The 19,618-nt window shown below is 62.5% G+C and overlaps 1 protein-coding gene across 1 annotated transcript; it reads left to right on the top strand.

The window, feature by feature from the left end:
- Positions 1–2,070: 2,070 nt before the first annotated feature.
- Positions 2,071–17,888, top strand: NGFR (nerve growth factor receptor). Its single transcript, XM_074562289.1, has 6 exons — positions 2,071–2,195; positions 5,799–5,940; positions 10,513–10,872; positions 12,517–12,760; positions 14,089–14,249; positions 14,324–17,888. The coding sequence occupies exons 1-6, from the start codon at positions 2,154–2,156 to the stop codon at positions 14,623–14,625; spliced, it is 1,251 nt and encodes a 416-aa protein (XP_074418390.1). The 5' UTR covers positions 2,071–2,153; the 3' UTR covers positions 14,626–17,888.
- The last annotated feature ends 1,730 nt before the right edge of the window (positions 17,889–19,618 follow it).

Below are 19,618 nucleotides of genomic sequence, written 5' to 3'. Positions count from 1 at the left end.
AGCAGACTTTTAAGAGGCTCTTTGTCATCTCATGGAGCCAGGAAAGGGCCGCAACCTTTTTGGGACAGGAAAAAAAAGAGTGTGCGGGGGATTTAATGAAAAGCGCTAGCGAGTCCCGTCAGCAAAGGAGCCGCGGAAGGCTGGGATGGGAGCAGAAGTTTTCACTTACCTTCGCTGGCCGCCGGCCCAGCCTCGTGCAGATGCAGCCCAGCTGAGCGGCCGTCTCTGCCTCAGGCTCCGCTTTACATCACCGGTACCGGGATTTCACCACGGTGGCATCGGGCTGTTGTGCAGCTCTGGTGCTCGGGGGGTGGCAGGGAGGGAGAGGGGCTTGGGGACCGTTTGTCCCAAGTCCTGCATCCCCGGCAAGTGCATCCTGCGGTGGGATGCCACAGCCCAGCACCCTGCGGGGTGGAGGGATCTATCAAAGGGGCCAAGGAAAGCCGCTGGGTTTGCCGCTCGCTGTGGTAGAGCGGCAAAGGCAGATTAATGGCAGGAGGTGCTGCTCCCCCCGCTGTGCCCACAGGCAGCTTTGCCCCGTTTCCATTCATCGGTGCATTAAAAAGCGAGCGGGATGTTTGGCTTCTCGCCTCCCTCCCTGCCCATCTGACCTGCGGGTGGGCATCCCACGTCCCATGGCCCCGCACGCACCCTGCCCCATCCCCACCTGGCCCTGGCATGGCTTTCTGGCCGGCAAACCTGTCACCATGTGGCTCGCACATGTGTTCCCGCATCTCTGTGCCGGAGAACAAACGGCAGCTTTGGCTTCGGTTTTGTCCTATTAAAAGGTGAGGCTGCGAACAAGGGACTTTCCTTGAACCCCTTCCCGGCTGCCCGGCCGGGAGCAGCTGACCTCGTGAGCCTCGGGAGGTCGATAATTTGCTTTTCAGGAGGAAATCCATTTGAGCTGCGCTCAGCCCCAGGCACTTGGCACCCAGAGAGAAAGATGTGACTCAAGGGAAGAGGCCACGGGGCCGTCGGGAGCTGTGGGGCTCAAAGGGTCACGGTGGTGGCAAAGTCTGGATGAAACATCACTACAGAGACCCCCAAAAGCACCTGCAGAGCCTGGAGGGGTGAGGAAACACCTGGCATTGGCAGGGCACGAGGCCAAATCCACTGTGCAGTGGACAAAGTCAGGGAGAGACGGCATCTCTCCTCCGTCCCGGCCGCAGGAGCCATCCCGGGGGCCAGCAACAGCTTGTCTGGGCCGTTTCCAGCTACCCTCCCTTTCCAGCGCCACCAGAAAACCCACTTCATTTCTCCAGTGAGCCCCACAAAGAGCGTTTCTGGCGCTGACACACCAGGGCAGGGTCCTTGCCAGGCCGGGGGAAAGGCCATGACATTTCCAACTTCCATCACCGTGGGGTCTGGGCTGGGCGGGACGCCAGGGAGAGACATCCTGCAAAAAAGCTGGGAGCGCCGGGGCAGAGGAGATACGGTCAATATGGCTTGGGTTTGTTTTTTACTGCCAAGGGTGGATTTACAAAGAGGCAGCTTCAGACACCGCAGCATCACCCGCCTGCTCCCCGCTGGGGACCCCTCCCTGTCACCCGGACGGTTGTGACAGACCTTGGGGTCTGCGTCCTGGGGGTGTCACAAATCCAGGCACCCATGGGATGTTGTCCCTTGTCTCACGCAGACAGAGGAGATCTGGTCGCCCCATCCCAGCCACAGCTGCCGACTTGCCCAGAGCCTCTCAGAGGGCTGCAATACCATTAACAAACCCGTCACGGGGACGGTGACCGGCGGAGGGCTGGAGCGAGGTGTGCAGGGACAGAAGGACAGATGGACGTGGGTGTTTGAGGGGATGGAGACAGGTGGACCGATGGACAGCAAAGGAGGGTGCATGGAGAGGGATGGATGAGCGCGAATTATTGAGGGGCTGGGGACGGAGCGCACCCCAAAAGCGCTTCGTGGGAGAGCGGTGGGGGCCGGGGGGGAACCCGGGGGGGTCTGGGCTTTGTGTGCCGGCGGAGGAGGGTGCTGGCTCGGCCGCTCGCTGTGATGCTCCGGGGGCGGAGAGGAGGAGGAGGAGGAGGAGGGACTTGCAGCCCTTTTCTGGCTGCCGCCGAGGCGGCGGGCGGCAGAGGGAGGGCAGCCCGGCCGCGCACCGGCTCTCGGGGGGGTGACCGGCCCCGCCGCCCCCGCGCACCATGGCCGGGCTCCTGCCGCTGCTGCTGCTCCTGCTGCCGGCGGTGAGTGCGGGACCGGCCGGGGGGAGCGGGGGTGCGGCGTCCCGCGGGAGCGCAGGGGGTCCCCGGGGTAGCGGAGGCACCGGGCGAGGGTGGGATGGAGAGTCCCGGAGGCACCGCGCGGGGGGATTTGGAGGGTCCCCGGTGGTAGCAGGCTGCAGATACGGAGGGTCCCACATGTACCGGGATGCAGAGCCCTGAGGATGCGGGGCGGGAGGTCCCGGAGGCACCGGGCAGCAGCGGGGGAGCCGGGGGTGCCAGGCGGAACACCGCTGGCGGCAAAGGGAGGGCGCCCGGGGAGGCGGGTGGTGGTGGGGGACCCACAGGGGCGGCTTGTGCAGCCCCTCCGATCCCGCTGCACCGAGCTCTGTCATCCCTTTTACCCAGGAAAAAAGGATGACAGAGCCCTCAGTCAATGGCGGGGGCGGGGGGGGGGAGAAGCCGCCCACACCCCAGTGCCTTCATCTCCTGCCATCCCACATCCCGAGAAATCTCCCTTAGACCTTCCCAGCTCCGACTTCGCTGCCCGGAGCGAGGGGTGAGACCCTTTTCCCCCCGGCGTGAGCCGCCAGGACGGGCACGGCCTCAGCGGGTGCCAGAGACAGAAATTCAGGGCACGGGGGGGCCAGGAGAGAGGGGAACGCCCGGAGCAGGAGAGCCGGGGGTGGGGGCACACGGGGATGGACCCACCTACCTGGGGCAGAAACAGGGCTTTTGGCGGGGGAGGATTTGACGGGGGTCCCAGAGGTTTCGTCAGGCAGCAGGACACCTTTCGGGCAGGACATTAAAGCCGGCGCTTTAGTGGTTTCGTGCGGAGAGCGAGGAGGAGAGCGGTGCGCGGCTCCGTGCCGGGGGGGCTCCTTCCCACAGTGCCGGGCACGGCACCGGGCTGGCCGAGCTCCCCAGGGATGCTCGTGGTGGCGGGTCGGTGGCAGGAAAGGCAAAGACTGTCCCAGCCGTATGGATTCAACTGATTTCACCCCAGGGAATTACCCACCTGGGGCAGCCCCCCGCCTGCCGCAGTGGGGCTGGGCTTCGGTGTCCCCCACGTCCCCGCAGCCGCCTCCCGGGCCAGGGCTGAGCCCAGCCGCCACCAGCCGGGGCACCCACTGCCTCGGGGCTGCATCTGCCCCCCAGGATCTCACCCACTGAGCCGGGGGGGCTGGGGGTGCGCACGGCAGGAGCCCGGCTGCTCTGCTGAGCCCGGGCAGGTCCAGATGTGCACCCCCAGCTGTGGCCGCAGCCCCGGGGACACCCGACCCCCGGCACCCCGTGTTCGTTGCTCTGTACCTGCGCTGCTTGGCCGGCAGTTCCGTGTGGGAAGAGGCAGAGCCCTCCTGATCCCGCCATGCCGAGGGTTGGCCGGACCTGCAGACCTCAGACGTGGCTTTCTCTGCTGCCCAAAGTTTGGGGATTGCTCGGAGCCAGGGGTTTGGCTTTTCCTAGGCAGGGTGCTTCGCCAAGAAAGGCAGAGCCCGTCCGTCAGGCTCGCGGGCGGTTCGGATCCAGGCTTGCCGCTGGGCCCATCTCCAGCTGTAGCATCCCCTCCCTTCTCCACTCCGGTGCAAAGCGATTTTCTCTGCCAGGGCTCCGGAGCTAATGGTGCCATGCCGAACTCCTGCTTCGCCTGCCCTCCTCTGAGCCCATCTCCTCAACCGGTGGCATCTGCTAGGACACAAAAACCCACTGACACAACTCCAAAAGCAATTAAAAGCTTACAGAGGTGTTGCTCGCACCCTCCGTCCGTGCCCCCCCGCCTCGGTCCAGCTGTCAAAATGCTTTATGGTGTTAATACCTGTGGCTTTGTCAACAGGAGTTGTGTTAATAACATGCACATTTCAGCGGGCTAATGCAGACCATGTGCCCCTCTCACAAGTGTGTTAATCTTTATGGGGGTTTCAGTGCTCAAGACACAGAACTGAAAGGGAAACGCGGGCAGAGCCGGGGGGTGCAGCACCTGGGACTGGAAGCTGCGTTTTCCATAGCATTTAGGGGCGCAGAGGGGGGACGTGGCAGGGAGGAGGCATCGTGGCAGCCCTATGGGGAGGGGGACGTGCGGCCAGCAGGGGTCCCTGGGGTCAGCTGCCGGGGGCCGGGGTGTCGCACGGAGGAAGCGGGCGGCCGGGACCGCTCACAGCTGCCTGCGGCGTGGGAGAGCCGGCGGCCGCCGGCCCCAGCTGCGCTGCCCCAGCCTTCCCAGCGCTTATTTATAGCCAGGCACGTTCCGGCCGCTCCCCCGGCCCCGCTCACGGCGGCGGCCGCCACGGCCACGGGTGGGAGGGGGACAGACCCCCGCCCAAGCAGGGGAGGCGCTGGAAGCCGGGGATGGAGCAGCGGGCTGAGCTCCAGCCGGTTTTGCTGCACAGCCCGGTGAGCCAGGTCTGTCCCCCTGCGGAGCAAGCCCCTTCCCTCACCCCAAAGCCCGTTCCCCAGCTGTCATTTGGGGGTGCTGGGAAGACACCCCCCCTCCGCAAACCCCCCGGCCTGCGCAGCTGGGGCCGGGTGCCGGAGCGGGCTGCCAGCCTGGGCTGGCGAGGCAGCGCCAGCGAGGAGAGCACATGCTTTCAAGCGCAGGGTAATTGGAGCACTTTGTCATTCAGATGCCTATAATTGGCGCTCCATTGTCTCAGCCGGGCCGGATGCTGCCGGATGATGCACAGCGAGTTCATAACGCCGCATTGTGCAAGGAGGCGGCCAACTGGCTGACGAGGCATCCAGATGCACGGGGAGGGAGAGCTTCTCCAAGCATTCGCCGAGTTTCTCCCCCCGACCCCCCCAAAAAAAAAAAAAAGAAAAATCAGGCTTAGCTGGATGGCAAAGGCATGGTCCAGCCCGGGAGCACACCTGCCTGCATGCAGAGGGAGCAAAAGGGGCACCGGCGGAGCTCAGATCATCCTGAGCATCTTGGAAACCCCACATCTGGGCAAGGAGGCTTCCTCGCCCTGGCCAAGAGGTGTTTTGGGGAGCAGATGCCCCACAAACACACCCCAGGCTGCAAAGTGCATGTGCAGGGTGGCTCTGACCCCGCCACTCGCGGCAGGTTTATTGCTTCCATATGCGATGACAGGTTTTATAAGGAGATACTCTTCCGTTAGGCAGTCATGTTGCTGAAGCTCTCAGTGCTCCTTCCAAAGTCTTCACTTCCATCCTGGGGTCTGATTTCTGATCCCCATGTGCAGCAAGAGCAACATGCAGAGCTGCCACCCCAGCTCTCCAAACCCTCCATGGTGCAGGCAGGTCTCCCTGCCGCCAGCCTGCAGGGTGGGAAGGGCTGGACCCTTCAGGATAGCACAGCATCCTTAGAGGAGACAACTCAGATGACAGACAAGGGCAAACAATGCTGTAACTCTGCAGAAAAGCCCACATCCCCCCCACAGAATACCCACCAGCCCGGATCATGGAGATGTGGATTTTCCTGATGAGCAAGTTTTGCATAGGAAAGTCATTTCTCCCAAGATGTGTATTTAACTCGAGCCCCCTTTAGCCCCGATGTGGAACGTCCACCCCAGAGCAGGACCTTACCCGGGTGCGCCACATGTGTCCGCCTGCCCTGGCGGGTTGGGTCCCGTATCGAGGGTCACCTCCCGGCTCCGTTTTCTCTCCCAGGGACCCGCCTGGGGCTCCAAGGACAAGTGCTTCACCAAGATGTACACGACGAGCGGGGAGTGCTGCAAAGCCTGCAACCTGGGAGAGGGGGTGGTGCAGCCCTGCGGGGCCAACCAGACCGTCTGCGAGCCCTGCCTGGACAGTGAGTACCCGCTCCCCCCTGAAGCGCCACAAAGGGGCCGGCACGGGGTCTGGGGAGGGTTTTGGGGACCATGAGCATTAGTAGGCACTTGGGCGTCCCCATGTGCACGCTCTTTCCCTCCTGGAAGTGTTGCCCGGGCACAGCATCACCCCACGCAGCCTTCCCGGGGCAGCCATCTCCGCACCGACACCCGGGTTCCTGCCAGCCCTTCCCCAGACCATCTGCCCGACAAATCCCAGCCGTGGGTGCAGCAGCTCTCCCTGTTTTGGGACCCATCGGTGCCAGGCACCTTTGCAGACCCCGCCCTTCCTGCACCGTTCCCCTCCTGATGGCTCCCTGGCTACTGGCTTGTGGCCAGCGTTTGCCTCCGAAAAATTCCCCTCCCCACGCCGACTGCACATCGGTCTCTGATCCAGCCACAAGGATGTCTCCCAATGGGCTACCTGTATTTTTAATTTTTTTTTTTTTTAAACCGTATAAAGACTGCAAAATGAAAGTGAGTTTGAGAGGGAAGCAGCAAACCACGTAGGTCCCCAGGAGAGAGGGGAGCAGTTTTCTCCTGGCCAGCCCCAGGCGCATTGCCTATGTCAAATGCTTCATAAACGTCGGTCGGAGATGTGTGCTGGAGACCTGCTTAAATGCTTACAGATGAAGTGGCCCAACTGTTACAGTTTAAACAATGCCACGATAAGCATAAGCAATCTGCCCTTCAAATTTACTGCTGCAAACCCTTTGAAGGCCTAAGGACGACTATTTGTAGGAAAAGCTGTGCCAGCCAAGCCTGGATCGCTGCGGGGAGGTGGTGTGAGAGGGGGAAGGGACGGAGCGCGGCTGCGGGGGAGCAAAGAGGAGGCGAAGTCCGGGGGGAAGAAGCCGTGTAAGCAGAGCAGCGCCAGCGCGGAGCAGGGGACAGAGCAGTGTCAGGGCAGTGCTAAAAATACTTCTGCTTTCTTGCAAAATCGATGCACAGCACTCACCCTCCCAGCGCCTGGCTGCAGGGGCTGGATCCCCCCAGCTGCAACCTCAGGGATGTTGCGCAGGATAACCCCACCGGCATCGCTCCCTCCTGGGCTGCGTCGGGCTCAGACCCATCTTGCTCCGAGGTGCCAGGGCACCCACCATCCTTCCCCATGAGCCCTTCCTGCAGGGAACTTGCCCAGGGTGTCAGGCTCCAGCTGCCGGGCATGTGGGGCCGTAAATCCCTTCCCGTCCCTGGGGATGCTCCGATGAGCCTGTTTCCCGTAACCCCCTGCACTTCCAGCCTGGCAGATGGCTTGTCTCCCTGATTTCTTTCTGGGGGCTGGGGGGACATCCCACTCTCCCTGGAGGACATGGGGCTTATGGAGAGACCAGGGCCATGGCCTGGGTGCTGGAAGCCCACGCATCAGCCAGGGTGCAAGTGCCGCTGCGCTGGTTTGCATCCCAGCTCGTCCTTCCCAACCCCACGCTGCCCCAGGCCAGGCATTTGCATTTTTGCAGGGTATTAACATCAGGCAGCAGCTCCGGTGCTGGATCAGGGAGCTGAGCTGGAAAGCAGCAGGACAAAAGGGTCTGGCCCCTTCCTCCACCCCTGTGGGAACGAGAGCAGCCAGGAGCAGCCACCGCAACATCCCAGCCCCACACACAGGCTGAGAGCAAAGCCCCAGGGCAGCACTTTGTGCCCCGCTCCGCTCTGCTGCTGCTGGGCCAGCAAGGCTGAGTGCTCCCGACCCCCAGGCAGCTGCCAGTCCCCCCTCCATGCCCCAGTTTCCCCCCCCCCACCAGCTCACAGCCCTGCCACCCCTTGCTTGGCAGTGCCTACAACGCAGGATCCCCTCCTTACCCAGCTGCACGGCACGTGGCGGACACCCCAGGGCAGGATCAGGCAGCCTTCATCAGAAGGAGCACCGAGGGGGTGACCCAGCCCCAAAGAGGGGACAGCAGACAAACCAAGGATCCACAACCAGAACAAAGCCCCTGCAAACCCTCCTGCTTTATACCCCCAGCCCTGCCCCAGCTGTAGCCTTTCATGCATTCATTAATGGCAGCACGGACTAATCCCCAGGAGCTCCTCAGCTGGGAGGGGGCAAATGCCCCCCAGCACTCCTCTGAGCCCAGAGTGGGATTTTGAGGTTCTGGGGAGGAGAAGGAGACCTGCTGGCCTATGCTGGGGTGGGGAGAGGGTCCTTCTGGCCCCCGCCGCGGCAGGGCTGGGCAGGCGCAGGCAGCCCCAGTCCCAGCAGAGCATCCTCGCTGCCAAACGTGAGCCGGCGGGCAGGAATGCGGGCACGGCCCTGGGCCCTGGGATCCCCACCTCCACCCCGGGCTGTCTCCGAGCCTTGGACATCTTCCTGATTCACCAGCCAAATTGTTTTGCAAAACATTCCCTACAACCAAAGCACCAGCCCTGCCAAAGCCCGTGCGGGTCGGGCTGGGGGGCCGATCCCTGCATTAGCACAAATGGCCACTTGTGCTTTTTGTATTATAATTTTCCTTCTTCCCCCTCCTTGCCAGCCACCCCTGATTGCTGCCTCATGATTTATTTATCCCCCTCGCCAGCCTCCATCGCTGCGGGCGGGAGGGAGGGGGCCCTGGTTGAATCTCAGCTGTAATTGCTCAGCTCGGATACCTTGCTGCCACTGAAAATGTGCCCACTCAGCCGTATGCCTTTCCTGGCCACTTCCCCGCTCTAATGGTGCCTATCAATAATTCAGAATAATGCAAAGGATGAGCCCAGGTTAATGGGAGCCGTGCATGCCAGCGGCCGACCCGGTGCTGTTCTGGCTCTGATGGGCAGTGGGCTACTAGCCCACACCGCGGCAGAGCCAAGGCGGTGGCTCGGGGCCAGCAGTGGCGGAGCGGGTTCATCCCAGGGGTCCTGCAGTTCCAGGGAGGGCACGGGACCAGCCCCCAGAGAGGAGCAGGACACCCAGACACGGTGCGGGGATACTCGGGGGGCTGGAAATGTCACGGCTGTCGCTGCTCAGGGTTTGCTGCAGCTGAGCCCCAGTGGGGAAGCAGTCGCTGAGGCTGGGACGGCACCTCCATCCCACTCCTCCTGTGCCGACGATGCTAACCCTGCCCATCACCACGGTCTCGGGGCTCTTCCTTCCCGTCTGTCTTGAAAGCAGCCAAAAATCAAGCACCAGAACAGCTCTGCCCTGAGCCTGTCCATGGCTTGGTCTCTCGTTGGCCACCCAGGGAAGCTGGAGGCCACTGAGGGTGGGAGCTGCTCTCTCCCACGACCATCCCCAGGAGACAGGCAGGTAATTACAGATCAGCACGTGGCTGGGTGCCCTTCCCGAGGAGCAGGGCTAGCAGAGGGATGCGCTTCATCTCCCGACACCTTCTCCATCAAGGAGGCTGGACTTTACCCCGGCGTTTCGGACGAGGGAAGACGGGGCGTTGCGACAGTGTGGGCTCTGGGGGGATCGACAGGAGGCAGCCGACGCAGGGACAGCAGCTGTGCCCTCCAGGACGGGAGCTGACCCGTCTTCCAGGGCTAAAAATATCTTCAAACACCTCTGGGAGCGGGCAGGGGAGGGAGGGGGCGCGGGGGTGGCTTACCGGGCTGCGGGAGGAGGATTGATTTCCCCGGCAGAGTCAGTCCTGCGGGATGAAACTGGAGAGCAAGAAGCCCCGGGGTCAGAGGAGAGTCAGCAATTAGTGTTGTAACCTCCTGTTCACATCACACCCCACGTTGGGGACACGGGGAGGGGGCACAGGGTGGCGATGGCCCGAGGGACCCCCCGGGCAGGATGTGGAGGAGAAAGCATTTGGGATGCTGGGGAGCTGTGATGGCTGTAGGACGCCCAGGGGAACCATCCAGAGGTCGAAAGCGGGGATGGTGCTTGCCTGGGGGCAGGGATGCTCACCCAGGGACACGGGCACCAACTAGTGGGATCACAGAATGGTTTTGGTGGGAAGGGACCTTGAAGATCACCCAGTGCCACCCCTGCCTGGGCAGGGACACCTCCCACCAGCCCAGGCTGCTCAAAGCCCTGGCCAGCCTGGCCTTGAACCTCTCCAGGGATCATAGAATCATAGAATCATAGAATTGTTGAGGTTGGAAGGGACCTTTAAGATCATCGAGTCCAACCTTTAGCCTACCCTGACAAGAGCCACTTCTAAACCATGTCCCTCAGTGCCCCATCTACCCTTTTTTTAAACACCTCCAGAGATGGTGAATCCACCACCTCCCTGGGCAGCCTATTCCAATGTTTAATAACCCTGGGACATAACGGCAGGGACGGGCACGTTGAGGGCAGCATCCAGCCCTGCCCAGGCTGCAGGAGCTCAGAGGCCGGATCCCCACTGGGAACTGCTGCAGAAAGGGTGTAGCTGTTAATGGGGAGTGGAGCTGGGGGATGCTTGGTGGTGTTGGGGGGCACACGCACCTCTCCCTTTGGCTCAGAGGAGGGAGAAAATGGTGAAAGAGGAGATGGTCCCAGCCAGCAGCTGCTGCACAAGCCCATCTTCCTGGCCCGGCACCATTTGGTGAGGGGACGAAGCCAGCACCGGGGAGCAAAGTGGCCACAGGGATGGGGACGCCATGCTGGGACCCCTCTCACCTCCCCCTCTGTCCCCTGCCAGGCGTCACCTACTCGGACACGGTGAGCGCCACGGAGCCGTGCAAGCCCTGCACGCAGTGCGTGGGGCTGAAGAGCATGTCCGCGCCCTGCGTGGAGTCGGACGACGCTGTGTGCCGCTGCGCCTACGGCTACTACCAGGACGAGCCGAGCGGGAGCTGCAAGGAGTGCCGGGTGTGCGAGGTGGGCTTCGGCCTCATGTTCCCCTGCCAGGACTCGCAGGACACGGTCTGCGAGGAGTGTCCCGAGGGCACCTTCTCCAGTGAAGCCAACTTCGTGGACCCCTGCCTGCCCTGCACCACCTGCGAGGAGAACGAGGTGTTGGTGAAGGAGTGCACGGCCGTCTCGGACGCCGAATGCAGAGGTAACGCCGCCTTTTCCGGGGAGAGCGGTTGCGGAGGGTTCGCCGGGTCTCCTGTAGCTCTCCCTGTCTTAGTTTCCCTTTGCACCACAGCAGGGGCACGTCCCTGGGCTCAGGGGAGAGGAGAGGACCCCGGTGTCCAGCTGAGACCCCCAGCCCTTGGGCGTTTCAGCGCGCAGCTCCCTGCCGAGGCAGCGCTTGCCGCGAGCCCTCCACTCCCTCGCGAATGCCCGGCCCCAGGGTCTGCCCAGCCCTTCCCAGGGGCTCCCTTGGCAGGACGCTGCTGCGGGCGCAGGGACTCTGCCGGGTGGCTTTGAGCGTCCAGGAACGGCGAGCGAAGCCGAGAGGTTCACCAGTCTCGGATGCCACACTCGCCAGCGCCCCAGCCTTCATCAGGAGGGACGGTGGCAGCTGATGGGTTTCTGATGGGAATTAACTGCCCTGAGGGGCAGGGGAACAGCCAGCCCCGCAGCCCAGGAGGGTTCAGTGCCCAGGGGAAGGGGGAGGGCATCATTCACCAGCAGCAGGCCCCGCCGTGCCAGCCTGCACCCCGCTGTCCTGCAGAGCCCCCAGGGAGCGACCGGGCTGCTTCGGCTGGGGACGCCCCGGTGGCTCCTTGGCAGCAGCAGCGCGATTCCCTGCCCCGAGCCTGGCCGGGGAGAAAAGAGCTTTGTCCCGGCTGCCGCTGATTCACAGCGCGGGGGCAGCCAGCGCAGCTCTCTTGAAAGGGTCGAGTAAATGGAGCCATAAGTCAAGGAGCACAGGGCCAGCTTTGTTAGTGGCAGCGGGGCCCCGCCGGAAAAAGCCCTGCCGGCCACCGAAGCGCCGCTCCCAAAGGGCAGGGGGGTCTGTCCGTCCGGCCTAGGTGCCAGCTCCCCGCCGTGGCACCCGCTCCGTCCTCACCGGGCCGGCGGAGGTGGCACTTCCCCGCGGGTCTCGGTGCTGGCGGGGGCAGCCCTGGGCTCGGCTGGGCGGTTGGGAGGGAGCCGGCACTCAGGGGAAGGGGTGGGAGAGCCACAGGTGAGAGCGTTTTCCCTGGGCAAGACCAGACGGATCCACTCGCTCTGTGGGACGTGCCTGGGTGCGGCGGGAGCAGGGTGACTCCCAGCCGGGGCCGGGAAAGGGGCAAATCCAGGCACTGGTGGCCCTGGCAGCGGATGAGCCCGGCTCCGGGCGAGCTGTGGAGGAGCTGGTTGCCTCACACGGGCCCGGTGCAGACGTGCGGTGGACGGGAGGCAGCTGGGGCTTCGGTGCCAGCGGTGGGAGCTCGGGGCTCAGTCTGCAGCTTGGACGTCAGGGGAAGAGCTGCAGGACTCGAGCAAACCCAGTGGTGTGAAAGAAGAGCTCATGAAGCCATGTCCCCGTCCGTGACCAGACACCACCAGCCATTCGGGACAGGGGACGGCTTCAGCTTGTCCTGGGGACCAGGGAGGACAGTGCTGTCTGGGGACAAGGCGGTTTGCAAAGACAAGCCTGGGGACAACAGGATGGGGCAGAGCTGGCACCTCCGCAGGCCCCGTATCCATTGGAAGAAGATCCCTCTGGAGATCGTTGTCCTTTCACCAGTTCACCCACCACAGCCCGTTACGAGGCATGGCCGGCTGCACGGCTAATTATTCTCATTTCTTTTCCCCTCCTGCCCGGCAGACCTCCACCCTCGCTGGACAACACACACGCCATCCCTGGTGGGCTCCGACAGCCCCGAGCCTGTCACCAGGGACCCCTTCAACACCGAGGTGATGCCCAGCACCCTGGCAGACACCGGCACCACCGTCATGGGCAGCTCGCAGCCCGTCGTGAGCCGCGGCACCGCCGACAACCTCATCCCCGTCTACTGCTCCATCCTGGCGGCCGTGGTGGTGGGGCTGGTGGCCTACATCGCTTTCAAAAGGTGGGGGACCCTGGCAGTGCCATGGGGGCATGGCAGAGGATTTGGGTAGTGGGAAACAGGCTATGTCCCCCGCCGCGGAGGTCCTGCAGCCGGAGCTGTCACCAGCAATGGAGGGAAGGGCACCAGGCTGGGTGGGTAGGAGCTGGATTTCCAAAAATGCATGAGAAAGCTTGAGGAGGTGAAAGAGGGAGATGGCAGCAGGGTGGGGGTATACACCACGCACCCCACCCAGCCCTCATTGCAACGGCCCCCCCTGCCCGGCCCCTGCTCATTCCAGCACGCCGCAGGCGCCGTCGCGGCCGATCACGCTCAGCAGCTCATCCCGGCGCTGGGCTTGCACCTGGACCTGGGCGAGCCAGGGCCGGCTCGGCCGCTGCCCGGGCACCCCGGGCTGGAGGCACCCTGAGAGTGGGGGGGACCCACAGGCAGCACCGGGACCCCCGCGAGCCCGGGCAGCGCAGAGGCTTTTCTGCGGCAGCTCCGTGCAGAAGGGAGCCCTGACCCGTCCCTCGCAGCCCAGAAACCCCCCGCACCCCGGGCTGCACCCCCAGCAGCGTAGGGCAAGGGGGGGGATTCTGCCCCTCTGCTCCGCTCTGGGAGACCCCCCTGCGGTGCTGCCTCCAGCGCTGGGGCACCAACAGCAGAAGGACACGGAGCTGTTGGAGCGGGGCCAGAGGAGGCCCCGGAGATGCTGGGAGGGCTGGAGCCCCTCTGCTGTGGGGACAGGCTGAGAGAGCTGGGGGGGTTCAGCCTGGAGAAGAGAAGGCTCCGGGGAGACCTTGGAGCCCCTTCCAGTCCCTCAAGGGGCTCCAGGAAAGCTGGGGAGGGACTCTGGAGCAGGGAGGGGAGCCATGGGACGAGGGGGAAGGGTTTTACGCTGAACAAGGGGAGATTTAGCTGAGATCTGAGGCAGAAATTCTTTGCTGTGAGGGGGGTGAGCCCCTGGCCCAGGGTGCCCAGAGAAGCTGTGGCTGCCCCATCCCTGGAGGGGTTCAAGGCCAGGTTGGCCGGGGCTTGGAGCAACCTGGGCTGGTGGGAGGTGTCCCTGCCCAGGGCAGGGGGTGGCACTGGGTGGCCTTTGGGGTCCCTTCCCACCCAAACGGTTCTGTGATTCCATGATAAATCTCAGGAGCTCGGCACCCACTGGGCAGCTAGAAGTGCCAGTTTAAACCAATCCGGCCACCACGCTGGAGAGGTTGAGGCTGCAGGAGAAATGCTTCTCCCTGGGAAAAGCGGTCCCCCAGGAAAGGGGGACAAAGCAACAAACCTCCTCCCAGCCTTGGGGGGTGTCACCACCGGCTGTCACCTCCCCGCTCTTCTCCCTGCAGGTGGAACAGCTGCAAACAGAACAAGCAAGGGGCCAACAACCGCCCAGTGAACCAGACACCTTCGCCGGAGGGGGAGAAGCTGCACAGCGACAGCGGCATCTCGGTGGACAGCCAGAGCCTGCACGACCAGCAGCCGCCCGGCCAGAGCACCCAGGGGCCAGGTAGGGCAACCGGGGGCTGCAGGGTGGGCAGGGGCACCCCGGGGATGGGCTTAACGCCGCTTCGTCCACCCCAGCACCCAAGGGAGACGGGAACCTCTACGCCAACCTGCCGCCCAGCAAGCAGGAGGAGGTGGAGAAGCTGCTGGGCAGCTCCGCGGAGGAGACGTGGAGGCAACTGGCCAGGGAGCTGGGCTACAAAGAGGACCTCATAGACTCGTTCACCCGGGAGGAATCGCCCGCCCGGGCTCTCCTGGCCCACTGGTCCTCCAAGGAGACGGCCACCCTGGACACCCTGCTCGCCGCCCTGCGCAACATCCAGCACGGGGACATCGCCAAGAGCTTGTACAGCGAGTCCACCGCCACCTCCCCCGTCTGAAGGGTGGCCCGGGGCGGCCCCGCGGGGTCCCCTTCCCTCTTCGCCCCCTCACCTCTCCCCTCCCCGGCACCGAGAGCCCTGGAGGGGAGGGTGAGAAGGAAGCGGGGGCTCCCCGGGCCCCCTCGATTTACAGTCCTGTATGCACTGAGCTCCTGGTTTCAGTATCACCCCCTCCCAGCCCCACCTCCCCCCGGCAGCCCGTAAGTGGGATGGGTGCAGGGCTCGGTCTCGCTCAAGGCCCGAAGCCTGTTTGCCGCCGGAGCATCCTCTGCAGCCCGTCGAGGCTGGAGGGATGCAGGAACGAGCACCGCGCTCTCAGCCCTCTCCTCTCTCCCCTCCCAGCCCCTTCTCCTTCCTCCTTGGGGCTCCATTTCTCCTCTTCCTCCCAATCTTCCTCCTTGGCCCACCCCGCTGCTATCTCCTGCTCCCCTCCGATGCCCTGAAATCCAGCTGCTTCCCCCCAAAACCGCAGGCGAAGGGTAGGGCTGGGATGGGCACGGAGAGAACCGGAGCTGCTGTAGTGGGATCTGGGGAAGGGGCTGGTCCCACGGCTGGGCTGCACCACGGGGGGGGTGGGCTGGGGGAAAGGACTTGGCTTCCAGCAGCCCAACCTACACTGTGAAGCTGGGGGGACGCAGCCCCCACGCACGCTCCGCAGCGCTGCCAGCCTTTGGTCTCGGTGAGGAGCGGCCGGGACCACCCGAACGTTGGGGACCGTGTGTCTGGGTGCCACCACCTCCCCGGCGCCAGAGCTCCACGGGAGGACACCAAAGGTCTAAAGGGCTGAAAAAGTGCCTGCCCGCAGCGGGGACACGACGAAAGGGCTCTGCTCATCCTTCCCCCGGCGCCAGCCCCGGTGTCCCTGTGCTGCACCGACCCCGGAGCAAAGCCACCCTGCCGCGATTGCACTGTCCCTGCTCGCCCGCAGACCCGGCTGGGGCTGGCGGTCCTGACCCCTGCTTGTAAGGGCTCCTTCTCCTCCAGCACTGCGAAGGGGGGCTCAGAAACACCCCTGCCCGCTCCCCACGGGCCCTTCGCCTCCGTCTGGGCGTGCAGTGGGTGCTGCCAACCCTCCGAGCACCGACTGCCTCCCCGGGGCATCCCCGGGTGGCCCCAGCACCTCCCTCTGCCTGGACCCCACCGCAGCCCCGGGGAGGGGACATCACTCACTGCCTCCACGTCTCCAAAGTGCATTTTCTTGGCGTATCATCTCCCAGCACCCGGCTCACTCATGGGTGATGCTGGCAAGGAGCCGCCGGGCGGGCGAGCACCTCGTTCCCCCAGCGAGCTGCCACCGTGGTCCTGGGGGATGTCCCCAGCACAGGCACAGCTTTGACATCTCGCTTGCCTGGAGCACCGCGGACGTTTTGCAGAGGAAGGACTGCGCGGTGAGCTGTGCACAGCACCGGCGCCAGGTCCACCTCCCCTTCGCCTCTGGGTTCAGCCAGAAACCCTTTCCTGAACGCAGAAGGTGATTTTTCCTCCCCTCTCTAAGGAGATAAGCAAGATTTGTAAATAATACTGTGTCGTTTTACTAACTGCTTGATGTTTCTATGTGTGACATGGGGTGATGGTGCCCGCCCCGGCCCCTCTGCTCTTCCCCGCAGCCCTTCTGCCTGCAAGGTGAGCTTGCGTTTTGCAGTCCAAGCCTTCGGTCCCACCCCGTTTCTGGCCTTAAAGACTCAATTTGGAGGCAGGGAGACATGCACACCCCCAAAATCACTGCAGCAGGTCCAAGAGAAACTTGGGAATGTGGAAGGATTGGCCGTTCCCAGCAGAGCTACCGAGCGTCGGGAGGGAGAGCTCGGCGCTTCCCAAGGGATCGGAGCCTGCGTCAATAGGATTCAAGCGCCCAGGTCCTTCAAAAGCTTTTGGGAATTTTGCCCCCTGTGCTTTGGATGATAAAGCAGGACAGGCTGAATCCGGATCTCCAGGATGGGATATTTGATGCCTCCTGCCCTTGTGCAACAAAAGAGCAAAGATCCCTTTGGAGGAACAACTTTGGCCGCCGGCTGCTCATGCCAATGCAGTTGGTTAGGAACACTTGGCCTCGACAGGGGTCTGACTCCCACATCTGCATCCCGACTCTCTCCCATCACTAAAATCCACGGAAACTGCCCCAAATATGCAACCCCACTTGCAGCGGGTGACTGCGGCTTGTGAGCCCCTGTCTGGGGCGCCAGCTCCTTCCAGAGCAAGCCATCCACAAGGGATGTTTTTTGGATGAATTTACACGTTGTTTATCGCCAGGTTGTTTCCATCGGTCCCTTTTTTTTGGTGAAGCGACTCAAATACGAACTGAGGGCCACTGGAACGAAGTGCCCAGATCAAAAGCAAAACAAACTGCCCGATTCAGTCTGACAAGCCGACCTGGCCGTACCTGGCCAGCTGGAAATTGCTTTTCTTCAGGACAATATTGCCACGGTCTCAGGTTTCAATTGCCATGGTAAAGGGATTTCCTCAGGGCTGAGGAAACGGAGACAAACTCAGCATCCAAAGAGAAGCCGGGGGATGCCTCAAATCCCTGGTTGCAGGAAAAAAATAAAAATAATAATAAAAAAAAAAAACCAGGGAGGGAAAACCAAGCCAAAGTTAGTGCTCGTCGGTACGTTTTGTGTCCTTTTCTAATGTTTCTGTTGTACAAAGAATGTGTGTTTCTCCACTCACCCCTCTGTAATACCAGTGCCGATTTATTAGGAAGTTTTACGGTGAAGAAATAGCCGTCGTAGAAGGAATTGGGGGGTTTGTGGGGGGGTGTGAGCAGCATGAGGTGGGGGGGCGATGCACGGGGGGGGTGGCGGGTCGCCGCGCCGGCCGGGTGGGTAACTGTCCTTGTGTATCCGTCGGATGCCAATAAAGAGCATCTCCACGTCGGCGTGACGCTTGGTTATTTCCCCCCAGCCAAGCGCCGAGGTTTGTGAACCCATGGTAGGGAAGGTGGCCCCAAAGCCTTCGAGGGTGGGTTTTGGTTTTTTTTTTTTTTTCCTTCTTTTTTCCCCCGTCCTCCTATTTTAACCTTATAAACAACAGGAATGTAAAGTCTGACCTTATCTGGTGGAGGAGGATTTCTTGGGAGCGAGCGGAGGAGACTCGGACCTCAGCCAGGAACGCGGCGCCGGGAGCTTCACACGACTTATCCAGCTTTTTACAGCTGCTTACGGCGGTGCCGGGCAGCTCCGAGCATCCCCCAGCGCTGCCAGCCCTGCTCCCGCCCCGCTCCCCGGCACAACCGGTGCGTTCCAGGAGAGATCTTGGATGTTGGGGGAAAAAACCCAGAAAAAGGAGGCAGATTCCTCCTCGCACCCCTCCGAGTTACCTCAGTTGCTGTAAAAGAGCATTAAAAGGCTCAAATCCACTAATTTTGACGCATTCTGCTGCTTTGGGCACAAGGCGCCTGTTGCTGCGCCCCGGTGCCATCAGCAATGCTGCCCTCGGCACCCCACGGTGCAGGATCAGCCTCCCGGGATCCTACACAAACCCCCTGGACCTGGGGAGACTTATTCAGGTGGGGGAAATTTTTGCAACAAGTCCGGGAAGAGCTTGGAGGGCTCAGCTCCGGGCAGGCAAAGGGATACAGGGCACGATTCTGATGTGAAATACTCACATGGCCCTCGGGCAGTCAAATCGGGGGGCCGGGGGGAAGCCTCCCAGGCGTGGTGACAGGTAGATCTTCCCCCAAACAAGAGGCTGGCTCTTGTCCCTGGGAGCTCCCGACGGCTCCCCGGGGGGTGCGTGTCCCCAGCCAACGCGGGACACGTGGGCGAGGGCAGCTGGGACCTCGCGGGGCTGGTGTCGGAGCTGCTCCGCACAGGATCGCGTGTGGGTTCGTGCACAGAAGTATTCACACATCGCAGTTTATAAGAGCTTGAAATAGGATGCTCAAATGTAGCCGGTTTTATTTTTGGCTGGCCCGGGTCGCTCTCTAGCAGGAAACGTAATGAGGACCAGGACTGCACGCACATAAAGAGCATTCCCTTTCATTTTTTTCAGGCTCCCACACGGTACTGCAAATAAACAAGGGAAAATAATTGCAATCAATCCATTAGGTTTAATCTGCTTCCTCTTAATCCCCACCCTCCCCTGGGGAAGAGGCAGGAATGGGGAAGAGGAGCAGAGCCGGGCTGCGAACGGGTTTCTGCCTCAGCCCCCGGGAAGGAGCCTGGATCTGGCAGATGGGGGGGGGCAACGAGCATCCTCCCCCGCATCACCCTCCCTGCATCCCAGGCTGAAGCCGTGCTGGGGGAGAGGGAGGGAGGGAGCTTTGCGAGGTGGTCTTCATGTGTGGGATCAGCTGCATTAGACGGCCCTTGGGGAGAACAACCTGATTTATGGTGAGTGCAGGAGGGGAGGGAATAAAAAAAAAAAAAAAAAAAAAAAAAGGAACAATAAGATCTGGAAAGGAGCCTGATGTTCGCATCGGCTGGTGAGCAGGGCTGGGGGAAAGGCCCTGGAAAACTTCCTTCCCCTTCTTTATGGGTGCCTGGGGAGGGAGAGAGCGGCCCCCTGCTTAATCTCGCATCTGCTGTGAGGAGCTCTGCAGGAGCTGGGGGCTGGCTCGGGGGGCGGGGGAGGACAGCCACCGACCTGGGAACACAGGGACAGACCCGCGCGGGACCCACACGTTCGCTCCGGCCACCGTCACCCCCGGCGAAGAACCACCGCTTTGCTAAACCACTTGCCAACCCCAGCGCGAGGTGTTGGATAGCCTCACCAGTGCCAGAGAAAAAGGCAAAAAAACCCCATATTAAAACCCCAGGATGCACCAAGATGCTTTTGATCCAACTCCTGGCTCCTACGGGGAGCTGGGACCTTCCCTTCGCGGAGGGACAAAGATGGGAAAAGAAAGCTGAGCTTCCAGAATAGCAGCGGGGCTTTGCAAGTGAAACGCCAGCGCAGGGCGCCCAGCTGCAGCTGACAAACGCTAATCTCACCTATATTTCTTCCCCGTCCATCTGTCTGCCTGCAGAAGCGAGCCGAGCAAGTGTTCTTGCAG

Source organism: Larus michahellis, chromosome 18 (genome assembly GCF_964199755.1).
Source record: "Larus michahellis chromosome 18, bLarMic1.1, whole genome shotgun sequence".
NCBI lineage: Eukaryota > Metazoa > Chordata > Aves > Charadriiformes > Laridae > Larus > Larus michahellis.
This window is presented reverse-complemented; position numbering and strand designations above follow the sequence as displayed.

Bases quoted from the DNA above. Each gene is read 5' to 3' on its own strand.
- NGFR (XM_074562289.1), top strand. From the start codon at position 2,154: ATGGCCGGGCTCCTGCCGCTGCTGCTGCTCCTGCTGCCGGCG. The intron at 10,873-12,516 runs GTAACGCCGCCT...CCTGCCCGGCAG, and splicing joins CTCGGACGCCGAATGCAGAG to ACCTCCACCCTCGCTGGACA. The intron at 14,250-14,323 runs GTAGGGCAACCG...CGTCCACCCCAG, and splicing joins CCAGAGCACCCAGGGGCCAG to CACCCAAGGGAGACGGGAAC.